Consider the following 20,184-nt stretch of genomic DNA (forward strand, 5'->3'; position numbering starts at 1 on the left):
TCTACTCTATCAGACTGAATCCCAGCTAACTAAAAAGAGGAACTTAGAGGAATCGTTGGACTGTAAAAATCAGGAGGGGCTGTGTTGGCAAACAGCATTTCCCTTCTAAAAGAAGTAGGGTAAAGGCTGACATGAGTTCAACAAACAGATAGTGGAAGATTGTGCAGGTTTTTTTCTGTACGATATTGCTTTTTGTCTGCATTTTTTCTTTCAGTCCATGTATGTTAATAAATCAGAGCTAAAACATGGGCCAAATCTACCTTTACACCCTGTTTCTTTTTGGTTTTCTTTTCATAGCTCCATGTCCATCGCCTCCAGTTTGGTGGGTGAGGATGCAAAGACCAAGTTCTTGAGCAAGATGGGTCAGCTAACCACCTCCGGCGCCATGTTGGCCAACGTCTTCCAGAGAAAGAAGTGATCGCAACACCGACCGAGCAACCACTGCAACTAACTGACGATCCCCCTGCTGTCTTTGGGAGCATTTCATTTTACTGGAAAAGGCATTGGTTCAGCTTAAAGTAGAAGAAAACCCAAGTGTATTGTTTATTCGATTCAAGCAGGAGGTTTGCTGAAAGTTGTTGATTTTAAATCTCCAGTGCAGCAGGACTCCATGCACTTTAAAGGTGAACCGCAATGTTTTTTGCAGTTAATGCTGAGGTTTTCCCCCTCTGCTCATTTTTCTTCTCCTTAATCGTGACAAAAGCCTTGTCGAGGACTAGGGATTTGCTTTTATGAATCAGTGTTGTTAACATTGTCATTTCAGAAAGAGGAGAGAGAGAGAGAGAGAGAGAGAGAGAGGACGAAACTGAACAGTGTTGACATTCACCCAAAGTGATAACAAGGGACTTGTTTCCTGGATGTTTCGGGACTTGAAAGAATCACAGAATTTCATTTCATTTCAGTGCAGTACTTCTTGAATCAGAAGAGCTTCACAAAGCTCTAGGAAACAAACTGCTGGATTTTATTTCGAATTTTAAACGCCATTTTGGAGAAAAGGGTTGTGTGATCTGTGGACAGATGCATTAACATTTTTTTTAATAATTGTCCTTAAAAGACAACAAAATGGCTCCGAGTCCGTTTAAAATGCCTTGTGCAGTGTATCTGTACGGCTCAGAAGTATCGCCTACTTGAAACTATAAAAAAAGAATTGTCTTGCCTTTATTTCATCAAAGTCTGTCTCTGGTTTTTGTTTTGATAGCTTCTATTTTATAACTTATTTATGTCTTAATGAAGAAAAAACACACCTTATTCCAACTTCCAAAGAAATTTGCACTTCACTTTACTATTTTGTTCTTTATTATATATATATATTTGTTTTAATTCAGAGTCTTATACATAATGAACATCACTACTGTTAATGGATTTTTTTTTTGTTTATCCGTTTTGGCAATGTGTAGTTGAAGAGAACACTGGTCATAATTATTCTCTCAATGTCCGTTGCATCTTGTCTCTCTGTGTTGCAGTGTCTCTGATAATTGTACTATTTTTTTTCTAAAGTGGGTATTTGGTTCTATTTTTTTGTCGTTGTTCTTTTTCAATATGCTCTAAAAGAAACAGTAAATAACTGTATCATACACTGAACTGAGGAGGATGGTACTCATTATGTATATTTGAAATTGGTGTCATGGTGTAATAAAAGATGGAGATCAATTGTGTACTTAAATGTACTTCTGGACACCTCACTCTCTTAGTCTCTGCATGCTTTCCGACCTCTCGGCGTACACACGTTGAAGGAAAACCCCAAGTTTTGATTATGGCTCATGGCTCAAAGTGTCGACAGGTGTTGGAGGCTGTAAAACAAAGTCATTTCACAGACAAACACACACTCCTGTTATCCCTGCCCTTTGCGTCCAAGCCTTTGATGCAGTCTATTGTCTGCTTGGTACAGCAAACCAAAGTCCATCTTAAGGGGCATTCCTAACAACTTAACCCAAATAAATACACAAGTAAAAGCTTAGATCTGCCGTCAAGATTACACTATGTCTCAATCCGTGCTATCTATCCTTTAACAGGGCAAGAATTTAACAGGGTAATTAAGGCACAATCCATCTAAGTGACAAGAAAGGTAGTGGAAAATGTGTTGTGCAATTTCAGTCTTGTCAATAACAGACAGATTTTGCACAGTTCTGATTGACCTCTAATGGAAGCCGGTACATTTATTTGTGTTGAAAACAGAAATGGGTCAGGCAGGCCCATAGATCTGCACTTATTTAGTGGTTGAACATTACATGAGGGAACACCCCTTGATAAAGAACAGCATTTGCATATTTAAGCTAATATTCAACCATTCCCACTGATAACTCACCAGGTGGACAAATAATTGATACACGGCAGGGGTGGAACTAGGGGGCATGGCAACACACATACACACAGACAGTCTGTGTGTATGTGTGTGTCCTCCCTCCTGTGTGGGTGTGCCAGTGTATCTGTGTGTCTGTAGATATGTGTATGTAGAGACAGATGCATGATATGTGATTTGCATTCACAGTGAATAGTTTTTGTTCTTTATCTGTCAAAACAACCTTCGCCTCGACCCTCGCTTGGCTTTTCAGCATGGGTTTGTATCGCCATGCAAATATGTGTAGGCTACCTGCACCCACATCTGGGCATAAACCTGTATTTCTCTATGTGCTTGTGTGTTCATTAAAATTCTCTTTTGTTCGTGCAGAAATGGCGTCAGCAGGCAGCCCTAACTCACATTGGTGACTTGGGTGACTCAGATCACATCTGTTTCCAAAGCAAGCAGAAGCAACACAGATCCAACCCTAAAACCACCGGAACATGGTGGCTAAAGCCTTAATGTTGTTATTCCACTCTGTTCTGTGTGTATGTGACTGCCATGCGCATGTTTTTCAGCCCTGCGTACTTTTCAGTGTGTTCAAGGGAGACTGCCGAACCCTTGAAGCTTCCTCCAAAGTCATGGTACCAAAACAGGCTGTGGCTACTTTCTTCTATGGAACGAGTGTGTGTTGCATTAATGAAAACCATTCAGTAGCTTATGCCGTGTGTGTGTGTGTGTGTGTGTGTGTGAGCATTTACGTGTATATGAGCTGTCTGGAATCGGCCTACTTCATGAACTTTTGACTTGTTTTAAGTGATGTTAAGCAAGCATACCCACATGCATACGGGTCTACAGAGTCTATGCTCTGACCCAGGTCACATGAAGCGTGATGCTTGTAAACCAGCGTGGTGTCTGCCTGCAGTGCATCTACATTTTTATACATCAAAACAAGCTACGTCGTAACTTCTATGTTTGATGTCGGGCCTAACAGGCACTTCTCTGTGTTTCCAGTTCAGTTTTTGTTGTTACGGGTTGACCTCGGTGTGAATATTTGGGGTACGTTCAGAGTCAAGCTGAGGTTTCTAATTGCTAAAAGAGTCCAATCTGGCTCTTAATTGCTACTGTGCAAGCTGCAGAGGCCCCACCACAAAACAGCTTCTCTCAGCATGTTTTTACGGGAAGAGGGGGAGAGGGAGGACAGAGCCCATTACCTCCACTGGCTCAGCTTAAAACCCTCATTATGCTTCCTCTTTCTCCTTTCTCCCGCTATTGAACTCCCTGTGAGTTAAAAAGTTGTTTATCTATCTACACGCCTCGATAGAATGTCAGTTGCTGTTTATTTTTAATCATAATTAGTCAAGTTTTTTTTTCATAATGTATGGATATGCAGGATAATTTGCATGTAGTTTTATAAAGACAACAAGTGCTCCACATTCACACTAATATCTAAATGATGTTTGTCTCTTTTCTCTTTTTCCAGTTTTATCACTATTGTTCTCATTGAGGAATGAACATTCATTTTTTTGCATTTTTTTCTTCCTTGTTCACCTCTCCTCTCCCTACCGACCAGCCCCTTGTTTTAGCCATTCAGGGCCCCCACACATGTAATTTAATATTTGCATAACTGTCACCTTGATGGGAACATATTTCCCACTCTCTCAAACCATCCCTCTCATGACTTGCCAAAGTGGGCTGGGTTTGGAGTGCCATGCAAATTCTGAGGGAAATACACCCAGTCCTTTTTCTTTCTATCTGACATGGGAGCAGAAAACGGCTATTTCCTGGAGGCAGTAAATGAATTATGTAGAAATGGTCATGACTGTTCCTGGACCCATGCTCCAGGAACTTCGCTGGGCTGCCCACTCACTTCCATGATGAATAGCAAGTGCAGGAAGAAAGATCTATGAAAAGTGACCGCATGCTTTGCCTCCAGTGTGTGGGGTCATATCTGAATCCATCTCTAGTATGAGATCATGACTCAATTTATTTGGCCAATGGTGACAAGAGCCACTTGATAAACTCTTTAAAAATAAACTCTTTCAAAAATAAATTCTGCAGGCTGTTGGACAGCTAAGCATTAAAGCTGACAGAAACATGTTGTGACAGTGCACTGTGTGGGGGTCATCATAATCTTACATCACTGACTGTCACATACACACTCATTTATTCACAGTGAGAGATCCGTGCACAGAGCCAGGAGGGGGTGGGGGTGAACTTTTTTCCTCACACATGACAACGTGGAGGAGTTCCCTCCCTCCCTCCCTCAGTCAGTCAGCCAGCCAGTCAGTTTTTACAAGCTGTTGCATGCAGCCTTCTCCACAACGCGTGGGTGAAAGCAGAAGGAAGATGAGAGGAGAAGAGAGGTGGGGAGCTGCAGCTAACCGGGAATGAAGGCGCTAGAATGCCCTGTGAGACGGTGTGGAGGACCCGCCACAGTTACGCACGCAAGAAAAAGTGATTTAGAATCGGACCTTGGTGTTAAGAGTCGTCGTTTTGGCTGAGAGAGAGAAAAGTTTGCATCTAGAAGTAGTTTTTTATTAGCCAGCAGAGATGAGACTGAACTTTTCTACAAGTTGGATAGTCCGTGGCTGGATAACATGTGTCCTTGTCACCTTTTACGCACAGGTAAAACACACTTCTGGTATTTAAAAGAAGGTTTTTATATCCCAGATAACAAAATCTGGTTGTATTTAACAACTACTTTTTTGTATGTTGTTCCATCTTCCATTCGTTACTTTTTAGTCGCTGTCAAATTTTATTCAAATGACTGGCAATGCAAAACAGTTAAAATCATGATGGTTTGTTTTTCCAAGTAGATGGACAAGAAGATATGGAACAGTAAACCAGAATGTGTGTCATCACATCAGGTGATCTGTATGAACTGGTCAGATAGGGAAAGAGGGGAAGGGAGGTACGGTTGAATTATTTAAGCACGGACACTGACTGGAAACAGTTGTGTTTGGGTCGAGTCCACCTCCCCTGTTCTGACCGCAAAAACGCTGCTGGCAGCTGGATGCTGTTCTCCTCTCAACAAGCATTCTCTCCCGGTCCAGAGGGGACCGGCGCGGGCCAAATGTCTCATCAGGAACCTCATTAGCTCTGCCAGAGGAGAGGTTTCCAAAGTGGGGAGCAAGGGGACAAACAAGGCTCTTACAGGAATTCAGAAGAGTAAACACTTAACACTAAAGATGTTTTTATTCCCTAAAGGTTAGGACTGGGGGAATGTGATTGTATTATGTTTCACTGTGTATCAGGATTTTACCAATGCCATACCTCAAAAGCTCTAAAGAAATCACTGACATTATAAAAACTCCATAATATCTCAGCTGATCTCATTTAAGGAAAAAAAAAGTGAATGGCCCATGACATGTTGTCCATGTTGTTGTTTAGTCCAAGGAGCTAACTCTGTCCAGGTGGAGTAGTTTATAAGATGTGGTTGTAGTGGTGGGACTGCTGGGCACCAGGGATCTATCACTGCCTGTTTTCCTGTATTACCGTAAGCCAGCATCATTATGACTTTGACTGGAACAGGCGCTGTTTCTTCCCTGTTTTCCTTCTATGCTTCATTGAAATGTGTTGCAAGAGATACTGCTTAGGGAGGAGGGCACTGCATCTTGTCCATGCTGAGATTCAGAGAATTAATGGCACAGACACAGGATGGTTTTTTTCTGTTAAATGCAAGTCACATTTGTTCAAGTAATGCCCGAAAAACAGAGTGCACGGGAAGAAACATTTTTCATCTACGTTTTAAAGTGACATTGCAAGTCTTTGGCTTTGGTTTGTTCTCACCGTGGTTGTGCCATTACTGACTCATAGTATCCCAAAAGAATTCCCCTTCATTTTCTTGGTCCTCAACCACTTCATCCACTCCATTCCAAATTCATTTCAAACTGTCTGCGTGAAATTGAGCAATGCAAGATTACTTCAAGATGTCGAGAGCATAAAAGTCAATATATCATGAATAAACTGAGTTTTAAGGGATTCATTCACTTGCCTACCCACATGGCTCCTGTAATTGTTGTTGCTCAGCTTCTCTAGCCATCCATGTATTCATGGATCTGACCATCTCTTTCACTTTAATGATCCTCATTTAATCCATCCATCCATCCATCCGTCCGTCCCACCGTCACATCAGTAATCAGTGTTATGTCTATTTCGGTTTGAGCAATAACAGAACATCGCTTGAGGCCTGCAGATCCAAACTTGATTTAACTTTGCAGACAACAGAGACATTCAATTGGTAGATAAAGTATGCTGCCTTGTATTGACAATGGAGCTTTGTGTGGAGGAAGGAGGAGGAAATATAATTGTTTTAAGAGCTTCGGTATGTCTCTAACACACCCGGATTAAACTCTGTCTAGTAAATACATATAGCACAGCTTATATTTGCTTAGGGACTTGTTTTACAACTCTTTGTAGAATCTGTTCTTCCCTCGTCGTTGAGTTTCTATGGTTTGTGCGTTTTCAGTTTTTTGTTCATAGATTGTTGGCTATCACTGTCGTTCCCAGCTCCTATTCCGTATTAAGCCATTCTTCTTTTACTCATATGCACCAGAGGAAAAACCTGCAACGCCTGTCACTTGATATCCAGTATTTATTGACTGGGTAGTAATACAATCAGAAGCAGTTATTAAGACAAGACAATGCAAACTGTGTTTGATTATTACTTGAGTAATTATCCACTAAGGCGTTTAGATACTCATATGGTTCAAACTTTGAAATTACTTATCAGGAGTGTAAGGTCTTTTTCAAACTAGTCAATATCCTGATGTCTGCAGGTGGCACTTCAAAGGATTTGTTTTTATGACTTTTTAAAAAATAATCGCAGGTGTTAACATTATACAAAGATTCAATTGTTGTGCATTTTGCTTTTACAGCACCTTATCGTGGATCGCTGAAACCCCTGGAGCACTAAAAGTCACACTCTGCTTTTCTTGGCACGGTGCCATTGGCTGCTGTGGCCGTTATGCAAATTCTCTAGTATTCTGACAGCAAATGGAATGCACTCTGGGTCACACTCCTGTTAGATAGGATCACACAAGTGGTGAAGGATTTTAAAAAGATAAACAAAACCTCTTGGAAAAGGTGATTTAAAAAAAAAAGGGACCGTTGCTCAATATCTCTGGAGCAACTTAATGCCTCTTTTGTCTCTGTTCTCCATTAATGCAGCCAACACCATCTGACTATTTCCCTTTTCCCTCCCCTATGTCTTACCTTTTACAATTTTTCTTAGGATCACATACAGGCAAACATAAGTGTATATTTGAATCCATACAGCAGATAAAATTAGTTTTGAGGTTGGATGTTCCATCTTGACCGTTATGATAACCTATAATCATATAGGGTGGATCAGCTCTTTTTCCTCTTACATATATATTTAGTGTGTCAAAACATATGGCCTCGCATAACTGGGACCCAATGTTTAGATGTGGCGGTAAGAAAAATACAATTCCCAGCATTCTTTTGGCTTCCTGTGCGCTCTGGCCCAGCTGTGTCTCCACTTCTATCTCTAACTATCTACACAAAGACATGAACTTCATAGCATGGGAACCTTTCCTACTTCTGTCACTTCTGTCTGCTGCAGCACATGGTCCTCATTAGCATTGCCGGCCGAGCTATGAGAGCTGTGCATCATTATCCCTCTGGTTAGATTATAAAACAAAGACTGGCTGATGTGTGAGAGGCTGAGTGGAGGTAATTAAACGCTTGGCAGTGGTCATATTGTGCTGTTGCAGCCTGAGGCCGGACAGGCACTGAGACAGTTTAACGCGGAGGTGTGAGAAAGAAAGAAGTAATGAGGGAAGAGGATGTGAAAGGCAACACAATGTTTTCTATTTTATGTTTTTAAAATAATTCAGTGGTCCCTCAAGTATTGCATTGTTGTTAGAACCAGTATACACTACATAAAACAAAAAAAATAAAAGGTGATAAAAAAGAATGTTACTGTTTTAGGATGGGTGACATATCTATCATAGCTCTATCAGCTCAGTCATAGTGGATGTGGATATATAAAATACTATGGCTGTTGTGAGTTCCAGTCAGACAGAGGCACTATGGGAAAGAAACGACAGGTATTGGTGATGGGTATGATGACAGACAGACAAATGTACTTCTTATGAATGTCGCCGGTGGGGAGAGCAGGAAGATGGATTGGTCACATTTCACCTGACTGGACTTCTGCAGCACCAGCACTTCTTTACTGTAAAAAATGACAGTATGAATGATTGAATTAGTGTATAATTTCCTGGGAAAAGGAGCTTCCAGAAGGGCTGAATGAGAAGAAAGATGAGGTTAGTCAGAGGTCAGAATGCAGTCAGACCTATAGGTTGTATTTTTCTACATTTATATATAGACACTGTGGCTTTGGCATAGTTTCTGTCATAACAGGCAGATTCTCTAATTCAGCAATGTGGCGAGGCGTTCACCAGCCCTTAACTTAGGGTGGCTGGAGGGTGTGTACAGTATGAATCTGTGTGTGTGTGTGTGTGTGTGTGCGCCTGCATGGCTTACCTTTGTGGCCTTTTTACTAGAGTTCACATTTATTGTTTAAACACATACAAATGTGCCCTGTTCACCCCCATGTCCCTTGCTATTGCTTGAACTATTTAATGACAACAGGAGACTTGCAAGTTAGAACAGAAGACTTTTAGGAATGACAGCTGCCTCAAAATCTCACCATTTACTTAATCGGAAAGTTGACCACTAGGTCATCCTGCCAAAACATTGTGATTTCATTTGACAGCTCACCAGTGGGGATCAGGAGAATATATGTAGTGTTTATTAATTCCCAGCAAACTGGATTGTGATTTCATTTAGTTCCACGTAGTTCTCCTTACATAACTGGGTACTATTGGGGTTTATTTTTCCGGTTTGGAGGGCGCACAGTGATCTGGTCAGGTGCTTCTGAGAGTGTGGAAAGAATTCCGGGGCATGTCTTGGAAATGTTTTAACCATCCTCTTCCTCTCATTACTCACTGCCATCTCAAAATATCACATGTGGAACTGAAAGATGAATTGTAGAAGGGTTGCCATAGAAAATCCTGGCATTCACTGTGTAAAGCATTGATGGGAAATAGATGTTTTTGATCAAGCAAATCATGATATAATTAATCATCTTTAGAAAGAATGATAGTTCTCACATACATTGTACCTTTTTTCTCTAAATATGTGTGCAAAAGTAATCTTCTATTGTTTCTTGTCACATAAAAGCAAAAGTTACACAAATAACAATTGTAATTGTATGTCTTGATATCTTTTTTTAGAATGCTGTCTCCAGATCCCCCCAGTGTGAAGAAACACATTACTTAAGAAACTCCAGATGCTGCGAGAAGTGTAAACCAGGTAATAACACACACACACACACACAACAACTTGCGTGAGAATATTGCATAGTTTTCTCAATGGAAGCAGCATGAAGTAAAAATAGATATCCATTCACAAAGATCATACATTGAAAGAGGAAGGATGTTTAAAAGGGGAACATTTGGGCAGAAAATGGCTCAGAAATACACATGTTTTCACAACCACACATACACACACAATTTATAGGAACATTTGATCTACTAGACATACCCATTCCTTCAAAAGAGAAAAAGGGCTCTAATTTTGTCAATTTCCTTCTCCTTTTCTCTTCTTCCATTAGGTTTTTAGTGGTTACTGTAATTATGTACGGGTTGTTAAATCCATCTGTTTTTCTCCCTCCCTCTCTTTTTCTCTTTTCCTTTTTTTCCATTAGGCCATAAAGTGTTTTCTGACTGCACTGATTCCGAACAAACTAAATGTAACAAATGTGATCGTGATGAATATCAGCCTGGCTTGACTGATGACAAACGCTGTCTTCAGCAGAAGTTCTGTGACCCAGGTCAGTACCTGCAGCTTGAACAAGGACTTCAAAATCCTGAAAAACCATTAAAACATATGCTTATGCCTTAACAATACAGAAGTCTAAATATGAGATTGTTGTTTCCAAATATTTTGTCGGCCGCTGTTTGCTTACATTTGAGAGCAAAGAGCGAAGTATTTATGGTATTACTCTTGCATTGATTTTGGGGTACTCTTGTAGAATTGAAAAATGCTCTGATCATGACAGAAAATGCTCCTATGTATCATTTCAATGAAGTGATTTTCTTCAGGAAAAATGGACTTAAAATGTGAAAAAGAAACTGCATCAGTTTTAATCATTATCAGAATAATTTCAAATCCTCTGTAACAACGGCAATTCTAAACTATGCACACGCTGCAACACATATACAAATTCAGCCATTATCATTCCTCTCAAGGATTTGGAGTAACACTAAACAACTCCCCCCTTTGACCTCCAGATAAGGGTTTTATGAAGAGGCCTGACAACCCAGTGGCAGAGGAGCAGTGTCACTGCGTTCCTGGCTTCCAGTGCCATATCATCAACTGTGAGTTCTGTGAAAGGATACCTACCTGCAATGCTGGATATGGACTCGAGGAAGACCCTGGTGAGACAAACACGAAACGCACCTTGTTCATATCAAACAATTGCAGTGGTGTGTCATTAGAGAGGTGCACTACAATGTATGTTGTTAATTCCAGAGTCTACTAATGGAAGGAAGATCTGTGTCACATGTAAGAAGGGCTTCTTCTCTGCTGAAAACAGTGCCGAAGAATGCAAACCATGGACTAAGTAAGTGTATATAAGCACACACACACACACACACACACACACATACACAGTTTTTAGCCCGGAATCTTTCAGTGTTGTGAAGGGAAAATTGGTCGTTTGGGTTCTCCGTCTCACCGCCAGCCAGCTGTTATGAGTAATACTCACACCACTTACCCTGGAACCCTGGACCAGACACCAGCTCCCACTGCAGGCCGGATCTGAAATGATAATGGTGATGACGTTGGAGTGACAGGGAGGAAATTTTGTTTTTGTTTTTGTCTGTCGTTCGTCATTACAGATTAGAACTGTAAAGGCTGGCGGGTTTGTGAGTAAAATGTAGAGGGAAAGAAAAAAAACATGCAGTATGTCCATGTGTACAAATATTCTTCTTCATTCTGGGTTTTTGTGATTTCATCCTCTCTTCTAGTTGTAAGGCTGAGGGCAGGAGTGAAATACAGCCAGGTAGCGCTCATGCTGATGTAGTGTGTGGACCGCCTGTCTCCGGTAAGACATGGACACAGACAATTTAATGCATATTTAAGAATTGCTCAGAATAAAGATCGACTTACTTACTTACTTACTTACTTACTTACTTACAGTAAATATTGCAGATAATTTCTGATACTTGGAGGATTAAAACAAGGAAAAATATTAGAATACTGTCTTAATTATTGTATTTTTGGCAGACATTTATGACCAACATTAAAACGTAGAGTGGAAAAGCATACTCTGAACTCCTCTTTGCAGGTGCAGCACCCTCCTGGGCTATAGTTTCAGTGCTGTCAGTCATCACTGTTCTGTGTCTCCTCATCCTGCTTCTTTTCTGCTACAAGGACAAACTGAAATTACTCTCTGGTAGGTCTCACAGTCACATTAACATTGAAGTTCTCTTCACAATAGATGTTTGATTATTAGCCTCGCTGCAGAACATAGGATTCACCAGAAGTCATGTCCCTGCATTTTATTCAGTATTAAGGTATAATATGTTGTTTCTTTTTCTAGTAAATCTGCGATCCTGTGTCCAGAATTTGAAAAGGACAAGGATACAACAGGTAAAATGGAATTTCCATTAAAAAGCTATGGAAATACACAGAAACCAAAGTTATTGAAAGTAATCCCACCTACATATTAGATTATTTATTAAATATATGATCAAATTAAACAAATTCAGCACTTAGGTCTATTACTACATGGTGTAGGGTTTGGGAAACCACTTATTTCTTACTATTCATGCTAAAAATATCAGTTTCACAATGCTACTTTCTTTGTTTCTGTCATGCTAGGAGACCTTGGCCCCTCTTTACCACAGTGGAGCAGGAGGAGGAATAGGAGGAGGCCCTGGAGGCCCCAAATGTACACCATGTGAGACGACCAAACTCATCTGCCAAGCACCCCACAGTCCCACTGATGAGACCCCATGCACCTTCCCCGCCTCTGTTCCCGATGTCAAGGTCTCACTGCCCATCACAGGGGAAATGACAGAGGGAGAAGGCACCAAGGGGAAGACGGTGATGGAGGAACAGAGCAAAGGGTCTGGAGGACCTGAGGAGGTGTCAGAAGAAGAGGAGGTCGTGAGTGTGTCTCCTCTTTTGGCAGGTTCTTGTGTGTGCGTCATTCCCATCCACGAGCCATTGGAAGTGGGAGAGAATGAGGACTGTAGCCAAGCTGTCAGCCCCGGGACTCCAGGGACCTGCTCATGTGGCGGGTTTGATGGAGAGAGGGATGAGGAGAAAAGTGAGAGTGTAAGGGCAGACAATGGTGGAGAAAAGCATGATGGGAATCCAGACAAGATGGTTTTGTCCAAGAGTGAGACAGGTGTTGCATCTCTCCTCTCTCTCTCTCCTCCACTCCTCCACACCTCCTCTGTAATCTCTCCATCCGGTCCACTTCCTGAACTCTGCCTGCCGTTGTGCCAGGCTCAGGTGAGGCCGGAGTTCACACTTCACCTGACTGACAGGTCAGTGGTAAAGCAGGAGAAATTATACAGACTGGCGAGTACAGACTCCACCTCAACAGAAAATAGTACAACTTCTGCGATGACCTCGGTCAGCCCCTTGATGATTTCCTCATCGGTTGGAGATCTCTACCTGGACAAGCCCGCTGATGCCTCGAGCCCGGAGAAAGGCCAGGGACTTTCCTGCGGGGATAGCAGAGGAAACAAGCTCTCTTCTCTGGAATCAGGACTGGAGTGCGCACCTGAGAGCCTCCATAGTCAGCTGGCTGAACCAACTTTTACCTCAGGTTTGTGAAAATGTAAACATTTAAAGTCTTCTGTATGGAAGCCCATTTCCGTCAGAAAAAGAAAAACATAAATGAAAAGGAGGATTGACAAGAGTACTAACTTTAAGACAAAAGTCATAGTTAAACTTTTTTAATTTGACTTACGATATCTAAATGAATGCCATAGTTGGGCTGAATGAGTTTAAAAAGCCATATTAGTGATATATTTTTGTTTTTCACTTAAAAGACCAGTGTGTAGGATTTAGTGGTATCTAGTGGTGTAGTTGCAAATAGCAACTATTTGAATAGAACTGACATTCAACTGACAAGGTGTAGGATAAATTACGGTCGCCGTGAAACTCGTGAAAAACGTGAAATGCACCAATCTAGTGCCAGTGTTTGATATGTCTCATCTGGGCTTCTGTAGAAACATGGTGGGTCAAGATGGCGCCCTCCGTGGAGGAACCCACTCTCCCCTGTAGTTAAAAACGGCTTTCTAAGGTAATGGAAATTCAACAATTCCTATATTCAGGTGATTATACACTAATGAAACATGCTTATTAATATTATATTCAATTGCATCTGCCAATAGATCTTTCTAAATGTTACACGCTGGACCTCTAAAAATCTGAAGATTGACTTACTGCATAATTTTGACTTGGAAAGTCAGTCTCACAATTTAGATTCAGTATCTCATTATTTTCAGTATTACTATTACTGGTTTTATTTTATTATTACTGAACTTTTTCTTTCCATGGCAGAAATGGGCTTTCCATACTTCTACTTGTGTAGATTCCCAATAAGTCAAGCTATTTTCAGCTCCCTGGGGGCAATACAAAGATGCTGTGGAGCTGGATATTTTCTGGATAATTTTGGTATGACCACTCAACAATGTCAGTGAAAACTGAATGCACAGTGGTTGTGTGCTATGGGGATAATGGCTCATTACAAAGACTGTGGGACCACAGTTGTGTTTGCCAGGTGGATTCTGTGTTCTTTGTTTGTGTAGGCAGTCACCACTGTATTGCCACTGGGTCATAGCCATACATGATTTGATACACTACATTGCAGTGTTCTCTTTCCGCAGAATAGGTGGGACTAGCCACCAAGAATAACAGAATGAAATATATGTTGGTTTTAATGGAAAGTTTTACTGTCACATGATTGAACTTGTATTGTTCTCACAGAGACCTTTACACACTGCCAAAGAGAAAAATCTCCTGGAAACATTTATTGTGCCTCAAACACTGAGTGGTTATGGTTAGTTATAAAAGGAGTATTATCAGAACAGTCTGATCTGGACAGTGGTTAGCTCAAACTGGGGTATCATTAGGTGAACACGAGTTCTGACACAGGATTGGTTTCAGCATAAGTATAAGAAGTTTATGCGATTGTTTCCGAGAAATATTTTTTTATTAAAGCCTGTATTGATAGTTGGATCCTGAATTTTGGGGGGGACCACACAGGGAGCGGGAATAAGATATGTGTGTTTGATGAGCTAGAGAACCACCAGAAGCACACTCCAACATAGAGTTGTGTGTGTGTGTGTGTCAGTGTGAACTATGCCATCTACAAAGCTCCTGTTTACCCAGAGTTCCATAGGGTTGCGCAAAGTGACCACAACTTTAATTGAAGCAAGATGTGCGCAGCTTGAGTAATACTTTTATAACCCTGCCCACCCAACAAAAAAAAAAACACACACACACACACACAAACTTGTGAAGGCTTTTTTTTTTTTACTCTCACTGATGACTTGGTACTTTAATTACATGCTTGCTGGCCTCACATGAACACCATTTCCCATCATGCAGTAATGACAAGTAATTAAATGGACTTCCCGCACATGCTATTTAAAGGTCAGGCCCTGGTCAGAGGTGTCACCTGTCCTCACATAGTTTAAACATTGTAGCCATCCAGTATGCAGCATCAGTCATATATGTTGACCACTCAGCAGCTCCACTGCAACAGTTTAACCTGACTATAAGATTGTTTGTTACACAGAACCATCTGGGAAATTGTTGGGAACTGTTTGGAAAAGGGCAGACACCAAAATACTTGGCATGTAATTGGATAAATCATCTGTCTTTCACAGGAGAAGTTCAACAATTAGATCAACAAACCATATTATGTAGTCAAAAACTCTCTGCGAAGCCAATTGGAAGAAGAGCGACAACATGTTTTCCATCAAGAAAAGCCTTCAGTTCCATTACACTCCAGTTCTGATATAACTGATGCTAGCAGCATCTAGCCTAACCTCTATGGGACCCACCATTGTTCTTTAACTAACACGTCTTCTCACTGCGTCACACCTAGCTTCCACTCCAGTAGCTGCCAGTACTTCCTCAAAGGACATTGATTAGCATAACGCAATAGACTGAAGCCTTAAAAGATGGATTCTCATGTGATTTCATGATCTCGCAAGTGCAGCTGCCTCCTGAGGCTACCTCAATAGTATAGTGACCCAGATATATTTTATTGGTTGAGGAATTAAAAACTGGCAGCTGTCCAGGTAAAATAAGATTTTGAGGCGAACTGTGTTACAATTGTGGTTTTCTTTGAGATTGAACGGGATAGTGGTTCTACAAGAGTTCAACGTTAGTCTTTAGTTTAAAACCTCTGTCAGTATTGCTACAGTGGTTGGGCATCCAGAAAAATCAGCTTGGTATTAAGAAAGGATAAACAGAAGAACCCAAGCAGATTCCAAAGAGCTTTGTTTTCAGAGTTGTGGTGAAATGACATTTTTTCAAACTAGACCTCTCAGACTGGTATTCCGGGAAAGGCTCTCAAAAGGGGGGAACACAGAGACACACAGAGTGTGTGATCATGTTTGTCTGTCCTTCGCAACTTTATAGGGCTATGTGTGCTTTTCAGCATATGTATGTGTGTCTGCTTCATCCTGTTTGCTTACATTTACTGTGAATGTGTGTGTGTGTGTGTGTGTGTGTATGTGCATGTCCGTGCAAAAATGTGTGAATAGATGAGGCATGAGCTGTGAGTCACGGAGGGTCGACTGGTTCTGTCTGCTGGAAAGTCAGACAGGAGGCTGGATAAAATAGGAACCAGAGGCTTAATGTGGTGAAAGATGACTTACAAAACAAAAACACAGTTCATTTCTTAATTCACCTGGTTGGCTGAAATCCATATGGGAAAAGCACATGGACATCGGCAGATAGAGGCTCGAACAAATGATTTTGAGGCAGACGGAATAAAGGTTAGAAAGAGTTGAACAGCATGTATTCAGCCATGTCTGTAAAACCCTAAACTCTGGACAAATGGCTTGTTTTCAGAGGTCTAGAGTTTCTCACGCTAAAAAGTGCTGGACACTCTGAAACAAATAGGGCAGAAAGGATATGACCGCCATGGTCTATGTAGCTGTGGCCTTTCAGTGGTCATCCTGCATGGTCATTACACCCACTGTCCATTTGTCATCTGAGGTTAGCCAAGATATAGTCCCCTCTTGGTTTACATCATGAATAGGGGAAGCGCTATATGTCTTGCATATTGGGTGGAATATAAGTATTGCTACACATTTCCCAATAGGGTCATTGCACTTCTCATTCATCTTTACCAGTTAGAGTGTGACATGTTGAGTCATTTGTCATCACTCAAGCGGGCTATCCTTTGTCACACTAGCCCATCTGTGGCTAAAAGTGTTGGTATTTTACTTTAAAATATGTACCAGACAAATATGATTTCTCACTCCTTTAACGCTTTTTTTTGCCTATGACAAATGTGTTTCTACTTCCCACAATCTCTTCTTTTCCTCCCTCCCTACATTCAGGTCAGGTGTCCGGGAGCCACAACACCACCTTCATCTCCAGTGGTCAGGTGATGAACTTCAGCGGCGATGTCATTGTCGTCTATGTCAGCCAGACGTCTCTAGACAGCGACGGGGTAGGGCAGGACGATGCCTTTGGGAGCCCTGTCCAGGAAGAGGCTAATGAGACAGCCCCATTTTTCCAGAGCTGCCTGAGATCACAAGGGGACTCCATTTCCCACTGCACCATGCAAGACGAGACACTGCCAGTCCAGGAAGTGATGGAGGAGCGGCCTTTGGGGAAGTGAAAAGTGCCCATTGGCTGTTTATTTGTCAGTACAGCGATCATTTCCATAACCATCAGTTGTAAAAAATGACTTCTGGTTATTTCTGTTGGTTACGTCACCTTTTGTATCTTAGCTCCCAATTAATGTACAAATAACTGAAAAAACAACAACACAATTTGTCTGCCATACCAGCTTCTCGTACAAGAACAAGGGAGGGAAAGCTTTTGATTAAAATGAGGCAATGAAATATTTCCTATTTCACACATCAGTCACTGAATCTTGCCTCAGGCATCTCTAAAGTGCCTTTTTTCATTTTACAGTGGAAAGCTGCAGGCTTTTTCAAATGGAAACCCCCTCCATTCCAGACAATGATGGGAAATTTTGTTGGGAATTGGACGTGGAACTGGAGTTCAGACTAAAAGGACGTCATGTTTTTATTTTTGTATGGAAATTGCAGCCGGGTCTTGATACGAGGGACTTACTACATTTTTTCATTTCCCACCTTCCATGATTGAATAGCCCAGGTTAAAGTCTGTAGACTCTACACCACTAAATTTGACATTTGGATGATATCAAGGGTTTCCTTACACAACAAAATATCCACCATGTGGAAATAACTGAGTTTGCGCTCACAAAATCATGCCATGAAAGGGAATATTTTTAACGTAGAAAATTCAATCGATTTGCTACATTAAGAGCTGGCAGGGTGGAGTCAGAGTTTGTAAAAAAAAAAAAAGGTTGAAGGTGGTGAATCTAAAGCATTTCACTGAGTGAATTTTCTTCTCTCTTCTCTTTGTTTGGTTTGCAGGGTTTAACAAAAGCTATTTTACAGTAAAGAGACACATTCAGTTTTGATACGATGCTTGTTTATCCTGTATGTAGACTTTTGTACTCTTTTCTTATTGCACCACAAGTGCAGTTTGTTTCTAAGAAAAAATGCTATGCATTTGATAAGCTATTTTATTATTACTGGTTTGTTTTGTTTCATTATGTTTTAATGTTCAAGGCTTAATGAAGAAAAGTAAAATGTCAGCCTGTTTATATTTAGTTTTAATTAATTTCACAAAGTAGAATGTTTATGTATTATTTCAGAAGATGCATATGTGATCAATATTTGTATATATTTCAAAAGAAGCTTGATGTTTGTGGAAATAAGAATGAATATTCTCTTTGTGCTTCCACTCATTTGATTTATGGTGTGGATGTGTTAAGTGGAGCCAATAACAGCAGTCAAAATGCATAGCAAAAGGGAGTTAAAAGGGACCTGTTCAATTACAACCTCGCCATATGTATGCATCCTTTAAATAATTATGTACATATCAATCAGACCTATTGCAATGAATGACTAAAAGAATATTGTGATCGAAATTAAATATGTTTTGCATCTAATCCTTTCAGGGATGGCTGCTATCCTGCATTCTGTGGTTTCTCTCTGTCAACTTTCCTATTCTGGGATAGACAAATTACAATGAACGAGCCATTTATCTCCTCAAGATGATCTATAATCTTTGTGAAGCAATGATAATTACACATGTGGCAAGACCTCTCTGTCTTTGTCCCCGTGTTGACAGACAGACAGACAGGCAGCCTTTCATCAGGCCTGGGGATGGCGAGCAGCTGCGAGGAGAAACTAATCTAGCAGTCAGACCAGCTAGCGTCACAGAGAGACCACATGAGAGGAGCTGGCAGCACTCATTTAGGCCTGGTTTGGGTCAGCAGGAGTATGTTTACGTGTGCGTGTATGTGTGTGTATAAGTGTGCATCTCGTCTCGGCTTATTTTATGGTTGTTTGTGAAAACAGGAAGTTATGACTAGCTTTCACATGGTTTACATGAGACCTGGCTGGCCTGCCAACACAGAACCTGACTGTAGATTTAAATGATTTCAGCTTATTTTTTTCAACCTTCCATGTGTGAGAAAACAGTCTCTCATTTTACTGAAGATATGTAGCAAGTTGCTGCATTCTACCCCCTAGTGGTAACTGTATGTTCGGATGACAAAAAGACAAGAAATCTAAAGTATATCTAAAGTAGTGCAAGACATGGCGTGGCTCTGTTTGGTCAATTTTTTTAAAGGCAGGTCCTAAATTGACAAGATAGTCTGAACAGAAACATACAACCCATTTACCACCACATTTTTTTTTACATGATACATGAAAAAGGAAGGGTAAGGAAGACCCTCTTTGGATCCGGGTTCAGCATTTGTTCTCCAGTCTTTGTCGCCCCAATCAGCAGTTAGGATAACAGCCTTACTTACAGCTAGGTGATAACTGAGACCTTCCTGTGGAAAGCACCCGGAAATCCACAGTGGTCAAATTCTGAAATTACAGTCGTCTCACCTGCGGAACCAGGTATTCAGTTTCAGACACTTTTATGAGATTAGTAAGTTTTCCCCAATGGTACTCAGCAGACGCAGTTTCTTGTTACTTTACAGATAACGATTTTGCATGCTGAAAATATTAGGAGCTTGCAAATATGATGAATTGCGTAAACGGCTTAAATGAAACTACCAAGAAGTATATAAAGTCACTAAGTAACACTTAGGCCTTAAAATGCTGCTTACAGGTTAATATATCAATACAAGAAATATTTTACATTTGTTTTTCATATATGTAATATGTATTTTTCTTCAAGGTAGCTACTTTTACTCAAGTAAAAAGATCTGAATATTTCCTTCACCACTGACAGACACCAGTGATGCTTAAAACGTACATTGCATCACAACAATTTGTTGTGTAAGAGTCTCAGAGTCTGCTGAGTCAGTAGTTCATACAATTTATGCAAATACACAAACAGTTCTTTGTTACTTAGGCTTATACATCAGTACTTGTCATGTGATTGCTCGCCAGGAACCCTGTTTAAAAGTCTGTCTAATTGATTAGTTACAATAACACACTTTGAACAGGGGGGGATTTGTGTCTAATTGTGACTTCCCAATGCAATCTAAATCATCTTAGGGGCAAATAAGGGTGTCAGTCTTTCCCTCTCTGGCTCTCATTTCTCTGTCG

At 40.8% G+C, this 20,184-nt stretch overlaps 2 protein-coding genes across 6 annotated transcripts in view; both read left to right on the plus strand.

Annotated features, from left to right (window-relative positions):
- The window catches only part of relch (RAB11 binding and LisH domain, coiled-coil and HEAT repeat containing), a 32,642-nt gene extending 30,987 nt beyond the window's left edge, over window positions 1-1,655 (plus strand). For all 4 annotated transcript variants that reach the window (XM_035665979.1, XM_035666053.1, XM_035666133.1 and 1 more), the window contains one exon: window positions 298-1,655. In XM_035665979.1, the coding sequence (XP_035521872.1) occupies window positions 298-418 (121 nt within the window). In that variant the 3' untranslated portion in view covers window positions 419-1,655. The remainder of the gene's footprint in view (window positions 1-297) is intronic.
- Window positions 1,656-4,569: 2,914 nt separating this feature from the next.
- tnfrsf11a (tumor necrosis factor receptor superfamily, member 11a, NFKB activator) lies at window positions 4,570-17,329 on the plus strand. Of its 2 annotated transcripts, XM_035657543.1 has the most exons (11): window positions 4,570-4,906; window positions 9,544-9,622; window positions 10,017-10,142; window positions 10,603-10,749; window positions 10,844-10,934; window positions 11,341-11,417; window positions 11,661-11,768; window positions 11,916-11,965; window positions 12,197-13,154; window positions 13,561-13,634; window positions 16,915-17,050. In XM_035657543.1, the coding sequence occupies exons 1-10, from the start codon at window positions 4,832-4,834 to the stop codon at window positions 13,617-13,619; spliced, it is 1,770 nt and encodes a 589-aa protein (XP_035513436.1). In that variant the 5' UTR covers window positions 4,570-4,831; the 3' UTR covers window positions 13,620-13,634; window positions 16,915-17,050. The 2 variants fall into 2 exon arrangements, with proteins under 2 accessions (XP_035513436.1, XP_035513427.1); XM_035657534.1 differs by lacking the exon at window positions 13,561-13,634 and having other exon boundaries at window positions 4,571-4,906; window positions 16,915-17,329.
- Window positions 17,330-20,184: the final 2,855 nt, after the last annotated feature.

This window comes from Morone saxatilis, unplaced genomic scaffold (genome assembly GCF_004916995.1).
Source record: "Morone saxatilis isolate NCDOM2014 unplaced genomic scaffold, NCSU_SB_2.0 Contig0, whole genome shotgun sequence".
Classification (NCBI taxonomy): domain Eukaryota; kingdom Metazoa; phylum Chordata; class Actinopteri; family Moronidae; genus Morone; species Morone saxatilis.

Bases quoted from the DNA above. Each gene is read 5' to 3' on its own strand.
- tnfrsf11a (XM_035657534.1), top strand. From the start codon at position 4,832: ATGAGACTGAACTTTTCTACAAGTTGGATAGTCCGTGGCTGGATAACA. The intron at 10,143-10,602 runs GTCAGTACCTGC...TTTGACCTCCAG, and splicing joins GCAGAAGTTCTGTGACCCAG to ATAAGGGTTTTATGAAGAGG. The intron at 13,155-16,914 runs GTTTGTGAAAAT...CCCTACATTCAG, and splicing joins TGAACCAACTTTTACCTCAG to GTCAGGTGTCCGGGAGCCAC.